Raw genomic sequence first — 23,155 nt, forward strand, 5'->3', positions numbered from 1 at the left:
GCAGAATTCTCAATCATGTAGAGTCCTTTTTAGTTACATCGCTGCTTATTTCATTAAGAAGGAAATATGATTTTAGTAACAAGGTGTGCCTTTGGCTTTGAGTTATCATCCTGAGAGAGCAGTTAGGTTTTGTCCTCATCATAGAACATATGCTTTTAAAACACTGCTGTTAACAGTCACCTCAAATAGCATGATGTTGGCCATGACTTCTCAGGCACTTTTTACTACAGCTTACAAGGCTGCTGATAACCTGTAACTGTCCTGTGTGCCTGAGAGAGAAGTGCCCCGGCATGTTGCAGGGGGCAGAGGTGGCACTGGAGCCCCCGTGTAGAGATCTGCTGGGGAAGGACCAAGCCACCATCAGTGGTTGACTCTTCTCACACTTCAGTGTTTTTCGGCAGAAGTATCTGGCAGACGGTACTATGAAACTAAATCCCCCTCTCTATTTTTCAGTGTTGTTCAATAGCTCGGTGAGAGAAATAAGGTATAGGGTGGAGAAACCTAGGGATTTAGGGAAAGCATATGCTTCATGTCGTGCTCTATGGGACCAGATTCTGGTATCACATTGGCTTTATCCTGGCCTGGTTCCAGCTGCTGCCATGGAGTTAACATTAACTGTACTCCAGTATTAAGTAAAATGTAAATTAGGTTGTCTCCTTAAGCATTGTGCACCTATCTAGCAAATAGTAAATAGGATTAGAAGAAGACAACAAATTAATCAACAATAATAATATGTTAGCTGTCTTCTCCCTGCAGCCATCTTATTTCCTGCTGCCTTTCCTATGGGATTACAGGTATTCATCTGGTCAAATATGTCCTGGTATATTCCTACAAGGATTCCCACTGAGTTCAATGCGACTTGCTCATGTCTATCTCTGGGCGTAGTACAGTGTATTCCTGGGTTAGGAGAGTGCCAAGAAATTATCTACAGGAGGCAAAAGTAGAGTAGAGAGAAGGGGAGGTGTTTTGTTTGGGGGTTTGTTTTGTTTTTTTAAATAGGTGAGAAACGACTATGACAAAAATCCTGCTCTAACCCATGAATGCAACCTAACACCTGAATAACTGAAACCAGATTTTGCCCCAATTACTGAAAAGTAATTCTTCTCCTGTCTTTATGACCTGTATTTCTCTTAATAGGAAGCTTCAACTTCATAAAAAGAAATAGAATTCAGCCCTAGCTCAAAAGTAAGTTGATAGAGGGAAATGTTTTAACTTTAAAAAATATACACCCTACTCAGTGAACCTTTGAGACCTGCAACTGTTTAAAAAGAGAAAAACAAAAAAACAAAAAAACAAAAAACAAAACCCACAGCAGCTGCAATTTGAAAAACAACACTCTGATGCTAAAAATAAGTAATTTTAATCATAAGTACCTCATAGCTTATTTGCAGATAGTTGCACACTCTGAGAAGAAAAAAAAAAACCAAAACCCGTAATAGGCCTTAGGTCAGCTGCATTGATTTAATGCATTACTTAGGCTGCCAGAGCAGAGGTAGAATCTCCTCGCACTGCATTAGGAGCGCCTCAAGCCTCCGTGACTCCTTTTGATCAAATCTCTGTGAAAGATGAGTGTCATGCCCTCTTCAAGCCAGCTGTGAGGGGACTGCCCTGCGACTGGAGGAGCACGCTGGAGCACACCACTCCGGGGCAGCGAGGTGAGAGCTGGCTGCAGAGGTGAGAGGCAGACACAACTTCGTACTGTAGGTCTGGAGAACACCAAGGGGGAGGATCTTATTTCACTCCCCTGTGCACAGCCTGAGCATACATCAGACCTTGAGGTGCTCAGAGTCAGACAAGAGTAAAGAGGCGTGTGATGGTTCTGCCTTAGTACTTGTACAGGCAGGAGTGTTTCCAGTACTTCTTTGTACAACTCACTGAGGGAATGGGAAACTGTTTTATAGCTCTGGAAACATAAGCACAGTAAGAATGTCTGAGGTAAGGAAAGTTCTTTGCAGTTCTATATGAATGTGTATTTTTACTGTGCAACTTTTACTTGTGGTTATGCAGTGTGGAGATATAAAAAATCTTGCAATGGTGTTGTTTTGGGTAATGAACAATGGAGATGAGAGCTGTAGGGAGCTGTACTCTCCATTTCTTAATTACGAAAAGATACTGTGAAAGTAGAAAACTAGTTTATGTAAAAAATCCTGGTTTTCTTTCTGCTGTGCACTGTAAACAACTGTATGACTTTTCTGTTCTACATTAAGTAATGTAGAATTGCAGGCTGATTATAATAAGCAGAGCCATCACTTGTGTAATTGTTTTCCAATTGAAGTAGTAGCATGTAAATCATAAATACTTGACAATGTTTAATTGTACAAGTCCTCAGTATACATTAATAGCAATAAAATCCGTGATTTGTGACTCAGATGTGTTCTGAGTCAAGTGTTTTAAGCAGATACATTATCATTATCATGACGTATAAATGCACTGGAGAGCAGACAACAATGTAATTTCACTATGAAGTTCTTTAGAAATTACCACTAACGTGGAGTCTAATGTATGTCCTTTATATACAATTTATTGTCGACTATTTAGCATCCAGAAAATAAGGCCAGTAATTCTTTTCTTAGGATCAGTCTGTTTGTATTTTGGGGGGGGGGGGGGGGGAATGAATGTGTGTTTGTGTGTGTGTATATGGGGGGGTCTGTTTTTTTAAATATATTGCACTAATTAAGAGGTTAAATGCATCAGAATACAAGACACTATTTTCTTTTTTTTTTCATCACATAGAAAAATAAACATGGTTTAATTGTCAGCTCATACATAATGAGGTTTTGTTAGATGTGTTTAAGATACAGCATTTTACTTTCTGGTTTATTAAGTGGCCAAATACTTCTAGTCCTCTGTGTAAAGAATCCGTGGTTTAAAAATGAGGAGAGGGCAGATCGCTAACCCAGGGGAGGACTACTGATATAGACAGGCTGTGGTTTATCCTTCTGTAAAATCCTGTGGGTAAAAAGTGACATTATTCCCCCCCCCCTTTTTTTTTTGTTGTTGTCGTTGTTTTTCAGTTTGAATAACCTGGGAGCCAGGCAACATTCTGATGTTTTGGAGATGTGGGAGAGAGAAAATTAAATAAACTAGTTTAGTTTTAATTTAAAACAAACCATTGTTTGAAAGGCATTTAGCAGTCAATTTTCACATCTGATCTGAAGTTGGAGTTTATTGTGCTCATTTAGTTGAGATTTGTTGTTCAAGCGATTTCTATATAAATTTTTGTAATTCATGTAACTACTTGGCTTCTTGAACCTCGGGAGCTGATTGTTTGTCTTATCTTTTGGTGAGCTAACTCTGCGTTATGTTGCAAAACCTTGAGGCATGTTGTGTTTCTTCGTGTTCCTGCAGTCTGCAAGTGAAGTCAGCTTCATTAGTTTCATGATGGCACATCAGTGCATGGCTGGTGTTGCCGCTTCCTTCAAGCTACTCCCGGAGCATGATCTGGGCTGCCTTGGTTTGGATAAGCTTGTAAGGATTTGTCAGCCAGATGTGACAAGATTGTCAAGAGGCAAGTAAAGAAGGAGATCTGATATTAATCAGTGCATAGCTTGGAGCCAAACTTTCTCAAATGCAGTGTAGTAACATGTTCTTCTCATTTACTGCTTCTCTTTGTGGCTATAGAACTGCCACTGTCTGAGTTTGACGGTTAAAAGGGATGCCAGCTAATAGTCTTTAATTGTAAGGATACAATTCTAGGTGGGAAAAGATCATATGCTTCTATTTTCAACATCCTTTTGGAAAATACAGTTCTGTTTACTGTAGTACGCTGGAAAATATGCGCTACATTAGACAAGAGTCTCTGTTTCTGTACTTTGGTTTTAAAATACTGAAATTGTGGCTCAGCTCTCAGTGCTGGAGGAGTGGGAGGTGGGGAGCCTCACTCCACTTCAGGTCATGGTGCAAAGTAGGACTAGCATTATTTTTAACTACTAACAACAGTGTGTGTTGCTTTTCTTTTGTTCTAGTGATTAGAACAATACACATTAAGGAATACCCTTCTAATTTCTTCTTTTACAGAAAAGGGAAAAAATACAGACTTTCAAAGAACATATCATGTATATTCCATTACATCTATTTACCATTATGTGTATAATGCTAATAAGTATTCCTTACAATCAATATAATTGTGTATTTCTGTTTGAATTAAACTCTAGAGGTTTTAGTAGTTTGTAGCTTAGTCAGACTTTTCTTTTAACAGCAGGTGAACATGTAAAAAGTAACTAATCTTATGTTATGGAAAATGCATTTTTGTTATACTTAATATACAGATTTTTGCTTGCTCAATTTTTTTTAAAAAGTAATTGTTCTGTTTATCCTTTGAACTACCAAACCATCTACAACCTATTCAGAACTCTAAATATAATGGTATCTGCAAACATATCTGCACATGCATGAGACTTAAATCTTCACAGAAACAGGAAAAATTACTACAAATGGTGGGCCACTTCATGGGCTTTACTATAGCCGAGATGAAATTCTTCTTACTTAGGCTGCAACAAGGTTGGGCCTTTTGATACCAAATGTCTTGACTTCCAGCTTCCATGCCTGTTCATATTGTTAAAAAATGTGTTCATAAAACATTGAGCATGTCATTCCATTTCCAATCAAACAAGCCAGTGATCTATTTTGTTTTCAGTAATAAAGACTTAATTATGATAATATTAAATACAGCTCTGATAAGAACAGAAATGTTCTCATTTTATTTTAGATTACAGTTTTTGCTATGTATATGTTTTCAAAGCACTTTTTGTATGATTTGGCATTTAGTAAACATTTTCCATGCAGATTTGAGCTAAAACTTAGGTATGGATCTTGAATTCATTATTCCAGCAAAACATCCACCAAATGCAGGGAAGAAAAACTATTGTTTTGGCCCTCTGGATCATCTCCTGCCCTTCCTGGCTTCAGTGGTGCAGGAACTCTCACAGTCCCTATGTGCTGGGCAGCCAGCAGTTTTTGTCCTAACAGATGGTACAGTTGAAGTTTTACAGCAAGTGTCATTACCTTTCTTCTTTTTAGTTTTTATTTCTTATTATTTTGTTGCTAATTGCTATCTAAAAAAATCTGCTTAGGGACTGAAATTTCAATGCTCAGACTAAAAAAAAATTATTATTCAGGGAATAAGGAAAAGTGACGATTTCTAACAGACTTCAGTCATTTTAGAATAAAGAACAATGACATTTTCATTCCACACTTTAAAACCATAGTAGGATTGTTTCTTCAAAAAATAACAAAACAAAAACAAAAAAAAAGGCAAAATGCAAACTTTTGGCTTCAAATTTCAAATATAGCTGATTATCAGTGAGAAATGGTTATTCTTCATTTGAAAGTAGCTGATGTCTGAAAGCCAGTTAAAAGTTTCCTTGCCTGTGTTCAATAAAAAGGAATACTGTTTTAAATTATGAACTTACCAATGAAGCTATACTGTTGCATGAAATATTGCATAACTGTAGCACCATAGATAGTATCGTGTGTGTGTGTGTACAAATATTTTTTGGGTTTAAAATTTATGAAATTACATTAAATGAAATTGTGTAACGCTAAATATTTCAGAGCGCTGTTACTTTTCTTTTATTCTTTAATCTATGTCCTTGCGCGGTAACAGGAAAAAAGGAAAAAACTTAAGCATGCATATTTTATGGCTTTGAGACTTATGCAGTGGTGTGAGGAGCTGAAAAAGTTAGGATTGTTTTTGAAACGTTAGCTCACCCACAATGCACATATACACCATCTTATATATTAGGAAAAGAGTTAGAGACATATTTTTAAGGGGCTTGCAGTTGATTTATACTAATATTCTTCATTTCTCTGATACTTGTGCATTTGCATTTATAACACTTATTTCTTGCTAATGTAGGGCTTGGAGTTAAATATTTAATTAAACTTCAGTTCATGGATAGGTCTGTAGTTTCAGCATTAACATGGTATGCATAGCATGCCAATACAGATAAATAGTATGTGCGCAATTTATTTGCTAGGTTAAATAGCATCTAGTGCTTTATCATAAGAAATTTCACACCATTTCTATCCGGTGACTTATCTTTACCCCTAAAGCCTGAGCAGTTTTTGTCATCAGTATGCAGCAATCTGTTACTCATTTTTGAAATGCACTAATAAGAATGATTTTTCCTGTAAATCTATTAAAAAGCAAAATTACTTCAATATCTTGTGATAGATGGTGCTTAATACTCAGCAAAATGTTTCTGACCTACGCAGGCTAGGGCAGGTATGCCATGGGAACTGTAGTATTGTAGTCTGTTTCAGAATCAAAAGTAAATCACAACTATAAGATCATGATATTGTGACATTTTTCATCCCTCAATTTGTATTTCTTGTTTTCTTTTCCAAATCAAATGGTAAAAGAGGATCTAAATACATTCCCGAGTTTGACCAAGCTGTCTGTCAGCACACACCTGTTGTTAACAAGTGAGATTAATTGCAGCGTAAGCCAATGTATCTACAAGCATGTTGCTGAACAGCAAAATTAAGTTTTACTGTCCAGTGCTTTTTGTTTGAAGAGTAGCAGTCTGAGTGTGTGTGCTCACACATGCACGCGCACACACACACACACACACATTCTTTTCTCTTTATAATTATTTTGACAGTGTCATTAACAAGAGTTGCCCTAAGGGGCCCTTTAGGGTAAGTGACATGCATGAGGAGTGATTTTCATCCCACAAGTTATGCTGTGATTAAAGTTCGGCCTTGTAGCATGCTCCCTTTCTCAGAAACGGCTCCCTTCTGCTTCCTCACCCAGCTGCATTGCCCGAGACTGCCCAGAGCTCCTCTCCGTTAGCTGCGAAAGCTGCCGCTGAGCCCGAATTGGCTGTAGGGTTGTGAGTCTGTATTTAGTTTAGCCTCTTATCTCAGCTCCCCGCTCTCAGGACTGTTCTGAGTTAGAAAAACTTTTTAACAAAGTGGCGACATGTGGACTCGTGGTCCATAATTCAGTAGCTACCTAAAACTGTCTCTTTAATCCACAAGCATGGTTGATTTGATGGGGTGGTGCCATCCTGTGAAGGTATTACCTAATTTCAATTCCATCTTACTGAGCTTTTTCACTTCTCCCCCCCCCCCCCCCTTGGCTGTTTTTGAGTATGTTTTAGTTAATTATTACAAGGACAATTAAACATTTTCAGCTCAAGGTGCTTGACTGCACCCACAAGAGAGATTTGGTCAAATTCTATGCCAAAATTGGCTTTCTTCAGCCCCACTGAGGGAGAGGGTAATGGGATAATGCAACTTGCTGCAGGATCTAGGTTGTAAATAATCTGTTTACGTGTATTCTCAGGCTGTGGCTGTTTAGAAGGAGGTCAGGTTTTGGTATCTGACCCCAAATAAACAATATGAATATATACATAAGGATCCAGATAATTAATGGGATGTATTCTGTGGTCTTATCTAGAAAATGTATTCAACTTGTGGCCTTTGTGTTCTTATAGGAGTAAAAATCATAACATAATTTCCCCACAGACAAGAGCTAAGTGGGAGTTGAGTGGTATCAGCACCAGCCAAAATTTTCAGTGTAATAGGTGTTAAGTTCAACTCCTAAAGCCATGTTTGGCTTCTGAAACAAAAGCTTTTTGTCTGGGTTTTTCAAAGGTTCTTGCACCTCCTGAGCTTGGTAGAAGCACACATGATTGGTGTGTATGAGAACCAGCCCAGTTATTGAGGAGCCGTCATGGATTTAGGAACTGAGTTGTGAGTGTAACTTTGTGTTTAGTGGCACTGTAAAAGGCAAGTTGTGACCCATCTCCATCTTTCCCATCTCTCTTCTAGTTGGTCTCTTAAGCAGGAGACAAGAATTTTGCTAAATTATTTTACTAATAAGCAGTTTGCCAAATGAATCATCTAGGGCTAGCATTTTAAACAATTCTGTTAATGGAGAAGGTTGGAGCTACTTGGTCAGTGCTGTTTACTCTGTCACAGCCGTGTGCAACTTTACTTAATTAAAAGCTCAAAATATGGAGGATATCAGACTGTTTTCTGTATACAACAAACTGTAAGGCTTGTTTACTTCTCATGAAAGATGTTTGTTGTTACTTATTATGTTTATTAAAGAACTGTATTAACATCAGCTCGTTCTTTGTAAGAAACATTTTTGTGAGATAAGACTGTGGAAATGGTGTGTACAGTATTCAGTCCAATATAATTAGAAATCTTATAAGGACCTCTCCCTTGTTTTAATAATTTTGTGTAATTATTTATTTTAGTCTTAAGGATTTTTAAACTTTAGTATAGAAACAGCTGAACTTGCAACAGCCAAATGTACTTGAGTAGGCATAAATGTACATGAATGGAAATCCCTTTGTTTCAAGGGCTAAGGTTGTTAAAGGCAGGCAGTGTATGTATGCTATCGGCGGTGTGTAACTTACCAGTACAGCTTTGACCTCAGCCATAACTGAGAACCTTAAAGACGTGACAGAAGAAAACACCATAATACTGAGCTGAACATGTGCAAGTTGTAGCATGGGCCAAGTCTACTTTGTGCAGAGTAACACTCAAATTGTCCTTGCCATCGGACCTGTACACATGGAAGTGCCTTTCAGAGTACTATTGCTTGGCGAGTGTCTCCCTTTTCCCCATTCCCTGTGTGTCCTCCCAGCTCTACTTACAGGCAGCAAAGGGTCTCCATATTCTGTCCATCCTCCAGGCATCCTGTTTCCTCATTGAAGTGAGCATGCCAGGAAGAAGAAAATGGCCTTTCCTTGAAGATGCTGCAGCGGCCCTCCTCATGTTCTCTACAGGCAGATGGGATTCATAGCCTTACTAAACTTTCAAGGAACAATAGAGATATAAGATGCCTAATCTAAACTCTAACAGATGTAATATCAACGTGCAGTTTAGGCTTAATTCTTGGGCTATGTCTTCAACAAGTGCTTATATTATCTGGAGCAGCCCAACACCTTTTGTGATTGTACTTGAAATATACTGGAATATATTTCAGTTCCAATAAACTGCAGGGAGCAAAACAGAGTACCAAAACCTGAAGCCTGTGTTTAGGAAGAACACACACAAGGGCTAAATATGTACTATGGAGTGGACAGGGTGGATACAAATACATGTGGGATAGATGAAAAAAACCCAAATATTATTGGCGTGATACAGATAGGCACAGCTGGGTTGTGATACAGTGAAAGTAAGGTGGACAAAATGTAAATTGAGAACTTGTTTTAAATCATGACAAAACTGACAGACAGTATTATTTATCAGTGGAATATATCCCTAGGGGAAGTGGCAAAAGTTGCCTGACAAAAAAATGGACAAAGCAAAGCTTTGCTCATTGTATGATGTGGAAAAGTACAGCATTGACAGAGATGCTTAAGATAAGGGGGTTTTAATTTGTCTCTGCTTTCAGTGGTTGTTCAAAGGATTCAAATGCAGAAGTAATCAAATGTAACTGGGTGATGAAAAAGGAAGACTTATTTAAACTTTGCAACCGCAAGAAACCCAGTGGGTAACAGTAAAAACAGGAAAGAAAAATTGGACAGGAAGGCAACTTCGCACTCATGTATAGTCACTGTTTTCTTTACTGAAAGATGCACACAGATTTGGATTTGGCCTTTGATTTAGCTGTGGGCTGTACTTTTAATTTAAGAGATGGTAAATGTATCCATCCCTTTACTTCCCTTACAAATCTTTTACAACGTGCAAGCAAGAAAATATTTCCTAATAACCAGACATATGTCCCATGTTTAATTTATTTCTACAAACCAAAAAGAGAGCTTAATTTCTGTGAATTATTCTTAATATGTGAGAATATTTTTACCTGTACTCTAGGAAGGAAAAAGGCTTTCGTGTTTTAACTGATCAGCAGACAAAAAAAATTCCTGATACTTTACAAATTTATCTTCTTCCCCTGTTATAAATCTTGCCTCTTCCTCCACAAGTGTTCTTACTGTGGAGCTACTGCAAGTCTATTCTGCAGAAATGGGACACATCCCAGTTCTTTCCTATAGGATATGTGCTCAACGGAGCACATATTTTGCAGGGTTACATATATTCAGTGGGGCATATATTCAGTGGGATTACTTCTGGGAAATGAAAGTGATATGCCTTGTTGCTAGAAGCTCTCAATAAAGGACATGAAAAGCGGTATCTGTTATATCTCATCTAATAAAAGTTTCTCTCACACATTTCTTTCATGTAACTCCTATTTCTTCTTCAAACTTGCATTTTGAACTGACAGGAATTTCTAATCCCTGCTTGCAAAAGATATTCCTGTAACGTGGCATCAATGACACCATTTTGTCAGTAATCCTCATAGCAGAGCAGCGAAGCTCTCATGCTCTTCATGTGATGGCAATAGCTTAAAAAAAAGCACTTTCTAAAGTGAGGGGTAGCTTTGTGCAAAGAAGACAGGGGTTTTTCTTGAATGCCAGAAACATGTGAGTGTGCTGACCTGTACATCACTGACACTAAATACTACCAGGGCAATCTGGGACTTGCTCTTCCATTTTACTGGTGTCTGCACTTGCAGGTCTCACTGCACGCAGAGAGCCAGACCAGCTTTCTAGCGTGAGCAGAGATCTCTTACTTTTAATTTGTTTCCCAAGATAAAGTGCTGTCAAACCAGAATCCACTTAATACTGAATGAGATTTGATACAGTTATACTGCCCTTCTTCACTTGCTGCATTTTTTAAAACCTGCTGTTAGTATGTTGCAAGTGAGCATACGTCCCAAAAGGCTTCAGGAGAGCATAGATGATCTCAAACTTATTTTGTGAAACAAAGCCTGGTTACATACAGAGAATCAGAATGAACTTGTCCCATTAGCTTGTTCTTTTCTTCAGCTGTGAAAGCTGTGAGTGGGTTGCAAAGAAACATTTGGTAACTTTTGAAGCATAATCAAAGCCACATCAATATCTGGCAGAAAAGATGACAGCAGTTGTGACTTTCAGGCAACAGATATTAAGATTTCTTTTTCAGTGGTTAGATGTTATTCAGTGGCCAGTTTAATGGTTAATCTGTTTCTCTTGTAATAAGGAATTATTTGTATTAAAAATCTGACATTCAGATTCCCATAGTCATGCTGGTAAAACCACAGAAAATTTTTATCAGAATTTTCAACTTTATTTAAAAAAAAAAATGAAGGAAGTCTTGCTGATAACAGATTTGGAAAGATCCATTTATGATGGAGAGAGTGACCGGAAAACAATAACAAGATCCTTGATGACAGCAAAAGATTGAATTTTTTTCAACATCTGCCATATATTTCTGCAAAATGAAACTAAATAATAAACCTGAATGAAAGGATTGCACTTTTAAAAATTTCCACTTTAATTTCCATCACATTTCCAATCCTTTAATTATGATTTTGAAGCTTTACGTGTATGCAATATATAAAGTTATTCCTTTGTTCTGTAGAATGAAATTGTGTATACATTCCTCTTGTTGGGAAAATAAAGCTCATTAAAAGACTTGATATAATTACAGTGCCTTAGAATAGGCGTATTAAGGATAGTAGGATTAACAGGCAAAAGACAAGCATATTAATCTCATGAAGTTTTGCTAAGTTTCTCTTCATTAAACTCTGATATAAGTTAATTTGGGAGATAATCAAAGTGCATCTTTTACAAGTGCCTTTTTAAGTTGAACAATGAATGAAGATTTAAAATTGTGCCTCCCTGATTATTTTAAAAGTTAATTTTGCCTTGTGATATGTTCTCTGTAACTATATTAACGCAAATGTTGCTAGGAAAGTTTTAGGAGATGCAGACTCTGACAAGCACAAATGAAAGGAAATGCTACCAACCTGAAAATCACACTTGTTTCTTCTCAGGGATTCTTACAAGTAGTTTTTTAAGTCAGTGACAGATCCCTGATTTGAGGGTATACCTTTGATATGTTAGCAGTATGCAAGCTAACTACATCTAAGTCTGGTGTCCAGAAGCAGTAATATATTGACTTGAGAGGGGATCAATTCCATATTTAGAATAGAAGGGGGGAAGTCTGCTCCCTTTCTAATAGCCACTTTCATATATGTAAACCAAAATGTCCTCCTTTTGCTTTCTCTGGTTTTTGCACATGCAGTCTTCTACACATATACAGGAAGACAAAATAAATACATGTACAATAGAGAAGAAAGGTCTCACACAAAGCTATGGAATGCAAAATTTTGTGCAGTGTATCTTTCTTGTCTAAGTACACAAATTAAGAAAAAAAACAGTTTTAAAGGTCAGTGACTTGTGGAACATGTCCAAAGGAAAAGGAATGAAAAAAAAATTTGAAATCTCAATTAACTTATCATTATGACAGCTTTTTTCATTGTGCATATTTCTGTTACTTCTTGCAGAAAAAAAAGGAAGATCTCTTTCGTAATTTTGTCTGGAGGGTCTGCAAAAGATGCATTCATGGAATGCACTGTAGCTTACCGAACCTAGCAGGGTTGCCTATGGAAGGGGTTTAGTCTGTGCAAGTCACAGAATATTATGTATGTATGTAGAAGACTTGGACTGCATTATTGTTTGAATTCTTGCAATAGAAATGAATCAGCAGACAACTATACCTTTTCCCCCAACCTTTCCATAAGAAATTTATGGCTTTTTATTGTTATATGAAAGTATTTTAGCATCTAAGTGAAAATATAACCTCCATTAAACTGAAGCAATTCACACTGCGTGGGGTATTGATGTGTATTTTATGACTTTATGGGGAGCACAGAGCTTTTCCCGAGAATCAGTATTTTGCAATGGCTCCTTTAAAAGATTAAAGGCAAAGTGGTTCAGAGATTTCAATAGCCCTGTTGCCACTTGTTCCAATCCTTCAAATAAAGATGAATCTCAGCATCAAGTCACTGCAGTTTGGAGATGTGCATGTAAGCTAACTCCTTGATAAGCCAGCTACTGAGATTTAAAAATCTCAGTCCAAATCCAGTCATGTAAAGCCCTAGGCACCCAAATATCCTGCACATGCTTGTTTGTAGTAAACTATTGTATGTCGTGTCATCTTCTGCCCTGAGTCAGTCAAATTCGTCAAGCCCAAAGAAATGCCCCTTGCAAACCCCAGTGAAATTATCTTTCTCTCCTGTCCTTTTCATTTTAAACATTTCCTGCATCCATCTTTCCTAGCCTTATTGTCCAAAAACTTGCTTCTTCGTATGTTTTCCAAAAGTGCCAATGTGGGGATGCCTGCACTGAAAAGACATTACTGTTTTCTTTAAGTCTTGTCTTGCTTTTCTGTGGGTATTAATAAGTAGTGGAAGTCCCCATTTTGCATAAGACCCTAGGAGCAGGAGTAGCAGCCAGCAGTGGGCATAACTTTGCCTTATTTCATATTTGCCTCTCTGTACTTTAAAATGTAAAACATTTTGTTTTAAAAACAGAAAAATGCAGACATGCTACAATCGCATAATCTAACTTTTTTTTTGTATTCCAGTGCAGACTTTCTGCACATTAATTTCTTCACTTTCCCTCCCTTAAATATTCTATTTATGCAGGAACTATTCTCAGTATCAGATCTAAGCAATACAGAATCATACAAATGCTTTGTTCTATAGTAATCCCTATGGAGCTTTAACTAGGACCTCAAAGTTGTCTGTCTGCCTTCTGCAGCAGATGGGCACATACAGAAGAAAGCATATATTCCAGGAAGTAAGTTTGTATTACACTGTTGATTAGGAATATCTGAATACTAATTTGATTTGCATTATAGATGACCTTGGTGAGAATAAAGTGATGCACAAATTGAACTGTGCAACTGGTTGCTGTCTGTTTGTGTGCTCTGTTTTGCCTATTCTCTTTCAAGCATTTCCCTTACAAAATGTGACTGCTATAGTCTTTGAGGAGTTGGAGTACTTTTTGGTGAGCTTTGTTACTGAGGAGCATTGGTGAACTCCTGTATCTGTGACAGGATAGATATATTCTGTGTGGATACTGCTGTATGTAAGGGATGGCACCTATGCAGAGCTAATGCATTGCTCATTAGAACTTCCTATATTGCAGTATGGTGTTCCAGCAAAATTTCAAGAGAGTGGGACTTTCATTTGTATGTCTTTGTTTTCAAACCTTCCTGAAAAAAGTGATCTTACATGAAGATCATAGCTTAGATGAATGCACAAGAACACATTATTATTGTTATAAAGGTTCTTCAGCCTAAATAAATCCAGAAAAGTGCTGCTACATATGTCACTAAATATTTTGCTTCCATAATATTCCAGTGTTCTAGCTGGTGACCAGTTCTCTTTAAAGCAGAGGTAGTCTTGCATAACTCAGGTTTTGCCTGCATTAATTATATTGCACATTGATAGGTATGTGCTGGTATGTTAACTCTGTCTTCATATGGATTTTATGGGTGTATGGTACATGTATAGTCTGCACACTCTAGGTGGTGCTTATATATTACCTGTCATGCTTTCTATTGATTTCCAGGCTATTCGATGCACTCTCGTGAACTGTAGTTGTCAGTGTTTCAAACCTGGGAAAATAAATCAGCGACAGTGTGACCAATGCCGGCATGGATGGGTAGCACATGGTAATATTTGTTCTTACAATCTATATAAAACCTTTTAAGATCCTCCTCAGTATAGCATGCTTTTTGTGTCACCCCTCACACACCCCAATATTAGTTGCATTCAATTTTATCTACCTCCTGTGACTCAAGTTTATTTACGTTTTGTGATTTTATTTTCAGCCCTGAGCAAATTAAGGATTCCCAACCTCTACCCATCAAGCCAGGTAGAAATAGTTCAATCCAATGTTGTCTTTGATATCAGTAGCCTCATGTTGTATGGAACCCAAGCCATTCCTGTGCGCCTTAAAATTCTGCTAGATCGGCTTTTCAGTGTTCTGAAGCAGGAAGAAGTGATACAAATTCTCCATGCTCTGGATTGGACACTACAGGATTATATACGTGGATATGTGCTACAGGTATTTAAAGGGGCTTTTTAAATATAAATACGATGGCTATGTAGTATTTCATAATGTTTTCTAGCTTAATCTTATCAGTGGTTCACAATGTATTAACAGTATGGTACATCTGAAAGGCAGTAGTAGACTTGTACAAGCTTAGTGCCAGAAAAGAAAGGGTGGATTTTTGGTCATTGCTCTCTTTAGTCAGACTTAACTGAAATCTTCCTACTTTGCTCAAATCTATCACCAAAGGTAAGCCAAGATAAGAAGTTACTGGGAATGTATCAAAGTAAAGGCTTCAGAATTTGCTCTAGTGTCTATTTAAACAGTGAGTTTACGTTTGTACAGCAGAATAATACATTGATAAATCAACTTGCCATCGTTTTAAACACCAGGGACAATATTCATCTCTGGTGTCGTGCTACTGACCTTACTGGAGCTACATCAAGGATGAATTTGGCCCTATGTGCTTACACTTATGTTAGTCCTTGCTACTGTGGAAGTTACCTTTTATGTAAAGTAACATTATGATCTTACATTATGACATGAATCAATATTTAATGGTCTTGATAATCTTGCTTTTTAGTGTTAGGATTAAAAATATGGAATCAATTACCTTGAACCTCTACCACATGAAATATTTATAATGTTACGTTCTTCATCATCTTAGAAACTCTTACATGCACTGTGAAAAATCTCAGTAGGCCATCAAATACATGTTCTGTGATAAAATATTTATTGTAGTTATTGGGAAAAGTTAGGCATAGCTAGTTTGAAAGAACTCCAACACTCTAGTGTAATTACAGCTGTGCTCTGTGAACACTGGCAATAGATCAATACAGGTTCATTTGTTCTCTGATCTTAGTTGCTTGGAAGATCATTAAACTTGCAATGAAAAAATACTTGACTTAAACGAGGAGCTAAATCTTGGTCTGATTGCTCCATCTCCACTGTCCGTACTTACACATTACTAACTGTTGTTCAAATGACGTGTCTTAATTTTGGTGGAAAAAATAGTTTATTGGAAAGTATTACTGTCAATTCAGAAAGAAATAATATCACCAATGTGGTAAATTTTGGAAGAAAGTATCACAGAATTGGCATTAATCTCTCATTAAATAGAATGACTTTATCATTTTGCTAGAGAAGAATTTTTAGTCCCTGAAAAAATGAGAGATTCAGGGAGAGGGTTTTTTTGTTTGCTTTAACTAATGTCTGACTCATTTAAATATTTTTGGCTTTAGGATGCTTCAGGAAAGGTGCTGGATCACTGGAGCATAATGACCACTGAAGAAGAACTGGCTACTTTGCAGCAGTTTCTTCGTTTTGGAGAAACTAAGTCCATTGTAGAGTTAATGGCAATTCAAGAGAAAGAAGGGCAATCAATTATAATACCACCACCAACTGCTAATTTGGATATTAGGGCATTCATTGAGAGCTGCAATCAACACAGTCCTAATTTTTCTGCTTCCTTGGACAAAATGAGTCCCACCAACATTCATCCCTTTGAAAATATTGTAAATAACATGGCTTTCATGCTGCCATTTCAGTTTTTCAGTCCAGTGCCTCCACCTTTGATAGGTTCACCACCAGAAAGACATTTGATTGAGCAAGGTCAAGACCATAGCAATGAAACTAAACAAGATGTTCAGATGCCATTTTCTGAAAGCAGCTTCTTAACTTCTAGTTCTGCACCATTTCAAGTTGAAAATGAGAGCAGCATAAATGGTCCAGATGTCACTACTAAAACAGAAGATGATGCCCTTTTAAGTGATTCCAGTTCACATAATACAGCAGCAAAGCTTGAAATGACAGCACTATCTCCAGAAAACAAAATGAAATCTGTTGAAAAAAATGGCGCTGGGCCAAGGAAAGGGCGTGTTTTCTGCACTGCATGTGAAAAGACATTTTATGACAAAGGTACTTTGAAAATACATTACAATGCTGTTCATCTGAAGATAAAGCACAAATGCACAATTGAGGGCTGCAATATGGTATTTAGCTCTTTGCGTAGCCGAAATCGTCATAGTGCAAATCCTAACCCCAGACTCCATATGCCAATGAACAGAAATAACAGGGATAAAGATCTAAGAAATGGTTTGACCATTGCTGGACCTGGAGATAGTAAAAGGACAGAATTTACAATTTTAACTCCGGATAGCAGAACTATTACCAGCTATGCCAGCTCCTGTACAGATTCAAAGGGTCAGGCTGGATTTCCCAGTATTGGACAGAATGGTGTCCTCTTTCCAAACCTGAAGACAGTACAGCCTGTCCTTCCTTTTTATCGTAGTCCAGTCACACCAGCTGAGCTTGCTAATACTCCAGGTACTCTTCCTTCTCTGCCTCTTGTTTCTTCCTCAATACCAGAGCAGCTTGTTTCAAATGAATTGCCATTTGACATGCTACCCAAGAAGAAATCTCGTAAATCAAGTATGCCTATTAAGATAGAGAAAGAAGCTGTTGAGACACCTAATGAAAGTAGTGATGTTGCCAGTTCTGAAGATGATACACGTCTGCAAGTGGTAAGCGATGGAGAGCTTGAGACCTGTGAGCATAAGATAGAGAAGCGGGTGACCGACAGGGTGGAAAAGCACCCCCATTCAGGTAATTCATGGAAATCTATCTCTGGGGTAGAGGGCCCAAAGTATTTTGAATCTGTCTTTGCGCCAAATAACAAATACATCAAGGATATCTCTGAGAATGAATTGCATCACTGTGAGAAAGAGGTTAAACCAGAAGAAAACCAACCTTTAAAAATAGTTTCCCATGAGATTATATATGAAGATCCAAAACACCACCACAATGATGTTATAAAACCAATGACTGAACCCCCCATGTATATTAAAGAGCAGTCAAAGCGCAGGATCCCTAAAAATGACTGCCCTGAATTGCAACACCACTTGCTGACTGGGGGCTTTTTCAGCACTTTGTCAAACAGGGGTGCTGCCATTCCTTGTTTTGAAGACTCTAAAGATATGGATCATGTCAGTCAACATGCACTAGGGATTCAGAAGGAAGAAAGCCGCTTTCATTGTGACATCTGTAAGAAGACTTTTAAAAACCCTTACAGTGTAAAAATGCATTTTAAAAATGTACATCTCAAAGAAATGCATATTTGCACAGTTGAGGGCTGTAATGCTGCTTTCCCTTCTCGTAGAAGTCGAGACAGGTAAGAAAATTATAAACAAAATTGTATTTATTTTACCATCACAATGGAGCCTAATTTGAAATTAAAATGAGTGTTTGAGGAATGGAGCCTGCAAAGATTTTCTGTGTATCCTCGTATAACAGGTACGATAACTTATCAGAACATTCATGAAATGAAAATCCATTGAAAGAAACATTTCCTTTCCACTAGGCTACAAGGTATTAAATAAAGCCATGAAAATTTCATAACTGATAAAGACTGCAATAGTTGAAAGAATACTTTAGAACATAAAGGGAAAGCCACAAGGGTATGAATTCAGCTATTTTCCAGTAGACGCATGTGTGGACTTATATGTTTAATATGTACTTTCATGTGTATTCTAATGTATACAGTGTTCTTTAGTGAAAAAGCAATGCGATCAAGTCAGGAAATCTTCACTTGCCCTTGTCCTTGCTTTACTCAAGGATTTTGAACAGACTGGTGGGAAGAAGCCCATAAGAAAAGCAAAGTTACTCTATGTCAGTACAAAATTAACATCACACAGTGCTAGTTGAACTAACACTATCTAGTGTGTATACACATTGGTAGTGCTTTTATGTGAGACTACATACTAATTCCTAAACTTTATCATGAGCTCGATTCGGTTTACTGTTAGCTGCAGTATTGTGTTGCTATAAATAATTTTATTTCAGCCTATTATGCACATAAACTGAGAAACAAGAGCTGAAGCTTTATTGTTGACCATCAGCTATGCATCTGAATTGATAAGTGGTAGATAACAAACGCGCTAAAGTGCAACTAAGTGTTAAGATTTCTAACTCTTCTGTAACAGCGTTACAGCAGCTTTTGGCTGCAGGAAGCATGCCTGGATAGTAGTTCAGAGTGACACAAGGTTTAGATTGCCTGTAATCTGCTAGGAGTACTGGAGCCAGCTGATGCAGTCCAGAGAGAGGATGAGCCAGTCTCTGAGGACTGGCCGCTGCATCTGAGATGCACAGATTCATCTGCTGCTGGCAGGGCTTCATACCCTGATCTGCTGCCTGCATCTTCCCAGATGTGAATTCCTCTCCACTGTAATTGTGATATGGGCCACAGGAAAGAAGGCCAGCAGTAAGATTTGCATTCACATGCCACGAATTCCTTCCCACACCAATATATTCAGTTAAGTTTTAACACAGGTGCTTTTGGAAGATGGTTTATTAAAAAAAAAAAAAGCCAACTCACAAGAAAGTTCACAAGCTTTGTGCAAAACAGTAGTTATTTGGAGCAAGTCTGCAGAAGTTTCAACACTTTAACATAGAGTGCTGTGACTGCAAGTGCAAAATATTTCTGTGCCCTTTTGAACAGTTCATGGTTTGGATTAAACCGTGATGGCAAAGGGAAAAATGAATGTTTTCCCTGTCTTGCAATAAACTGAATCTTCTAGCCAGAGCCTGGAAGTTCCCAGTGAGCTGATTGATAGTATTCAATGAGGAGCAGTGATTTTGTTTGGTTTGGTGGTTTTAAACTGAATCCGCAGATGCCCATTTGAAAACTACAAGTTGCATAAAATGCAGTATTCCTTTCTTCAAGGAAATTCCTGTCAAGGAGAAGCTCTGTACTTGTGTACAGCTGCATCCTGGCACATGGTTACAGTACTTGAGATCATAAATATTTTTTGCAGACTCAGGTGTCACTCCTTTCCTGCTTTGTCCATTGGGAAAGAATCTTGTTTCTTCCCCCCCTTAGTCCATTCTCTGATCTCAGTTCAGTATACAGGTTTTCAGTCTGTCCTCCAACTCTTTTAGGCCCAGCACTAGATTGAGTGGAGCAGACAGCTACCCACAATGCAGGAGAGAATCTGAAACATTGATTTTTGTAGAGGTATTTCTGATATATCCCAGTGCAAGCAAGTTCAGATACCCAGTCACGTGTGTAAATCACCCATGTGCGCTCCCAGCGTGGCAGTTGGTTAAATTAGAAGTATACAGTTCATGCATGCTACTAAATATTGATTTTTTTTTTCTTTGTTAATGATCATTATGAAACAGCTGTTAAGTGAGGCGAAACACTTTCTTGCTAAGCTTGTCTTTGTTCTTCTAGACATAGTTCAAACCTAAATCTTCATCATAAGCTTCTGACTAAAGATACACTGGAATTCAACAACCATTTCAATGCAACATACCTCTTGAAAGACATGGCTAAGGAGTTTTGTCAAGATGTCTCTTTAAAACAACATGTTGGACATACTTCTGTAATCTTCAAAGGAATGAACAGAACAGGCAGCTTGGTTTTTCCAATGAGCAAAATTAGAGAACCCTGTTCTGAGAGTTATGGATACGATCCATTGAATGATGGAGCTGTTCTGGATCTAAGCACTACTTCCAGCATTAAATCTGAGAGCAGTGCTCATTCTTCTTGGGATTCTGACGGAGGAAGTGAAATATGCACCATGCCTTTGGATGATAGTGATGAAAGCTGTGAAGGACCCAGCCTAATGCCCAATGATGAACTCTACCAAGACTGTACTTTAATTGAGAAAGCTAATCAAAACTTTACAAATCTACCTTCCAGTTTGCCAATAACTTGTCATATATGTCAAAAAACATATAGTAATAAAGGGACTTTCAGGGCTCATTACAAAACTGTGCATCTCCGCCAGCTCCACAAATGTAAAGTCCCAGGTTGCAACACAATGTTTTCATCTGTTCGCAGTCGGAACAGGCACAGTCAAAACCCTAATCTGCACAAAAGTCTGGCTGGGTCACCAACTAGCCTACAGTAAGATCATGCTGATCTTAATTTATTTCTGCTAAGAATTAATCATTTCAATTAAGGAATGTGTTAACATTAGTTTTATTTAAACTCCTTTGACTTCTAGCCCACTCAACAACCACGGTTAAATTCTTTTTTCCTATGTGTGCTCTCCAGCAGTTTCATTTAGCAAAGCTTGGTGCTGTAGTTTTTGTGCAATTGTTTGGTTTGATGTTAAATAGCTAAAGCTTCTGTAAGGAAAAGAAAGCATCTTAGAAATGGGGGAAATATGGTGACATTAACTAAAGTATTTCTGATACCTGTGAAGTATTACTTGCCAACAATAGAAGCTTCAAATGAGAACCATCATCCCTTGTGTTTACATGTTAAATGAGTTGTTGTGTCATGTAAGAAATGAGTAACGATTGGGGTGAGTTTCCTCTGGTTGGGTTGAGAGTTTTGGGGCTACCATTTCGTTCCTGAGACCATAGTCTGAAGCTGACTTGCCGTATTAGTTGAATGTGGTATTTGCAGTTTACTATATCCCAAAATCCAAAAGATAAAATACAAATTTGGAAAGACTTTAAATACAGTCCAAATCTTCTGAAAATCCTGCAGTCCTTACTCTTTAAGTTGACATTTCATTTGAATAGAGATTGCAGTATTTTGGCTTTCTTGGAATTTAGTACCCTTTGGTTTGCAAAAGGAGGGGCTACCTAACTTGGTAGGGTTGCCTGAATAAATCTCAAACATTCTGACAAATTGTAGTGATAGAAAGAATGAATGGGTTAAGCTAAAATTTCTAAACCACAGCAAATGCATCCATAAAATAGGGGGGGAAAGTAAACCCTTTAATTTAAAATGCACTTTTTGAGTTCCACTTCCAGGAAGGGAAGAGTTTTTGTTAAAAATAGGGGGTGGGGAAGGAAAAAAAAAAAGGGGGGGGGGGAAGCAACCAAATATCCAAACTGCTTAAGAGTTTAAAAATGCAATTCTAAGCCTTTGAGAGACAGAAATAAAATGGATGCAGTAGATATCTTTCATGATTCAGCAGTTATTGTTTCTCTTACCAGTGGGGGAAAAAACCACGTTGTTCTTTGTAACGATAGAAGAATGCTTATTCTCATTCACACCTTTTTTTTATGAGAACATGGTTCATTATCTGTTAAAATGTTTAATATCTTTGTACTTGTCCCTGTAATTAACAGTATTCTGCATTATGTTCTATGCACTTAGGAAGACTGGTCTTGCATTGTATTTAAAAAACACTTTAATATTTAATTTGTAGTCACATCATACAAATGTTGTGTGTGTACTTGCGGTGCATCATCTTTGACTGAATCATTTCCAAAAAGCAAAAGAAATAAGAAAGCAAGTCTTACAGTACCTTTTTTTTTTTTTTTTTACTTTAATTCACCACTTGAAATCTGTTGATCAATTCTAGTATGCAAGCATTATATTGACAACACAATCTGTACATATACCAAAGCGCTTACAGTATTTGTGGTTTCTAGAACTAGTCTAGTTTTCCAGTACAACTGGATCTTAGTCTTTATTCATTTTTGTGACAAATCAAAAAATAGACTGAATTTCTGGATTTCATATGTATGTAGAAAGAATAGTACAATGATATTGCCATATGTCTTGATGTTTAACTTATTCTAAAATACTATGGTATTGTAACCATTTCATATTGTATAAAAGAAACAAAAGTGGACTGAATATTTCACTAATTCTTTTGAAAACTGGTTTGTGTGTGAGTATGGGTTATGCAAGGAAAAAACATGACACAGTTGTAAATGTTTGTGCTCACTAGAAATGCTTTCCATGCATTGTGTAAAGTAATCTTCTATTTTTTTAATTTACAGTAGGTTTATGTGATATTTAAAATAATCCATTTGTGCTTGAAGCTGTCAGGAAAAATTACTAGCCTGGGGAAAGTTGTGCCATTGCTTTGGGTTTTTGTGTTTTGGGGGGGTTGGTGTTCTGGGGTTTTTGGTGGGAGTTGGGTGGTGTGTGTTTGTTTGTTTTAAATGGGAACTCATATCAGTGGAGATCATGGTTTGAAAGGTAAGGGCACAATCATAGGAGATACAATTGCTCCCAGCCTTTTGATAGTATAAATCAATGATTTGTTATCCAGCTATTTCAAGCTCTTTTATATATATATATATATATATATATATATATATATATATAAAAACCTATTTGTTTAATCATAAACGGTGTTTTTTTGAAACAGTGTGATGTAAACTAATGCTGTAATGCCCATTAATTTAGCTTTCGCTGTGTCCAAAAGGAAACACATTTGTATACCCTAATAATTTTGTATGTGTTAATAAAAACAAATACTAATGCCTCTGGTTGATTCAAAAAAGTAGGCTTTTGTGATTGAAAAAAAAACCCTACTATTCTTAATTTT

General features: G+C 37.3%; 1 protein-coding gene across 2 annotated transcripts; it reads left to right on the forward strand.

Moving 5' to 3' along the window:
* The first annotated feature begins 1,768 nt into the window (after positions 1-1,768).
* BNC1 (basonuclin 1) lies at positions 1,769-22,052 on the forward strand. Of its 2 annotated transcripts, XM_052808963.1 has the most exons (5): positions 1,769-1,935; positions 14,370-14,472; positions 14,632-14,867; positions 16,094-18,021; positions 20,083-22,052. In XM_052808963.1, exons 1-5 carry the CDS (start codon positions 1,927-1,929, stop codon positions 20,762-20,764), a joined length of 2,958 nt encoding a protein of 985 aa, XP_052664923.1. In that variant the 5' UTR covers positions 1,769-1,926; the 3' UTR covers positions 20,765-22,052. The 2 variants fall into 2 exon arrangements, with proteins under 2 accessions (XP_052664923.1, XP_052664922.1); XM_052808962.1 differs by lacking the exon at positions 1,769-1,935 and having other exon boundaries at positions 14,304-14,472.
* Positions 22,053-23,155: the final 1,103 nt, after the last annotated feature.

The sequence above is a fragment of the Harpia harpyja genome, chromosome 14, assembly GCF_026419915.1.
Source record: "Harpia harpyja isolate bHarHar1 chromosome 14, bHarHar1 primary haplotype, whole genome shotgun sequence".
NCBI lineage: Eukaryota > Metazoa > Chordata > Aves > Accipitriformes > Accipitridae > Harpia > Harpia harpyja.

What these genes read in the sequence shown, in the direction of transcription:
- BNC1 (XM_052808962.1), top strand. Translation starts at nt 14,304, where the DNA reads ATGTATAGTCTGCACACTCTAGGTGGTGCTTATATATTACCTGTCATG. An exon ending in GCATGGATGGGTAGCACATG is followed by an intron (nt 14,473 to 14,631) that starts GTAATATTTGTT and finishes TTTTATTTTCAG; the next exon opens with CCCTGAGCAAATTAAGGATT. An exon ending in TCTCGTAGAAGTCGAGACAG is followed by an intron (nt 18,022 to 20,082) that starts GTAAGAAAATTA and finishes TTGTTCTTCTAG; the next exon opens with ACATAGTTCAAACCTAAATC.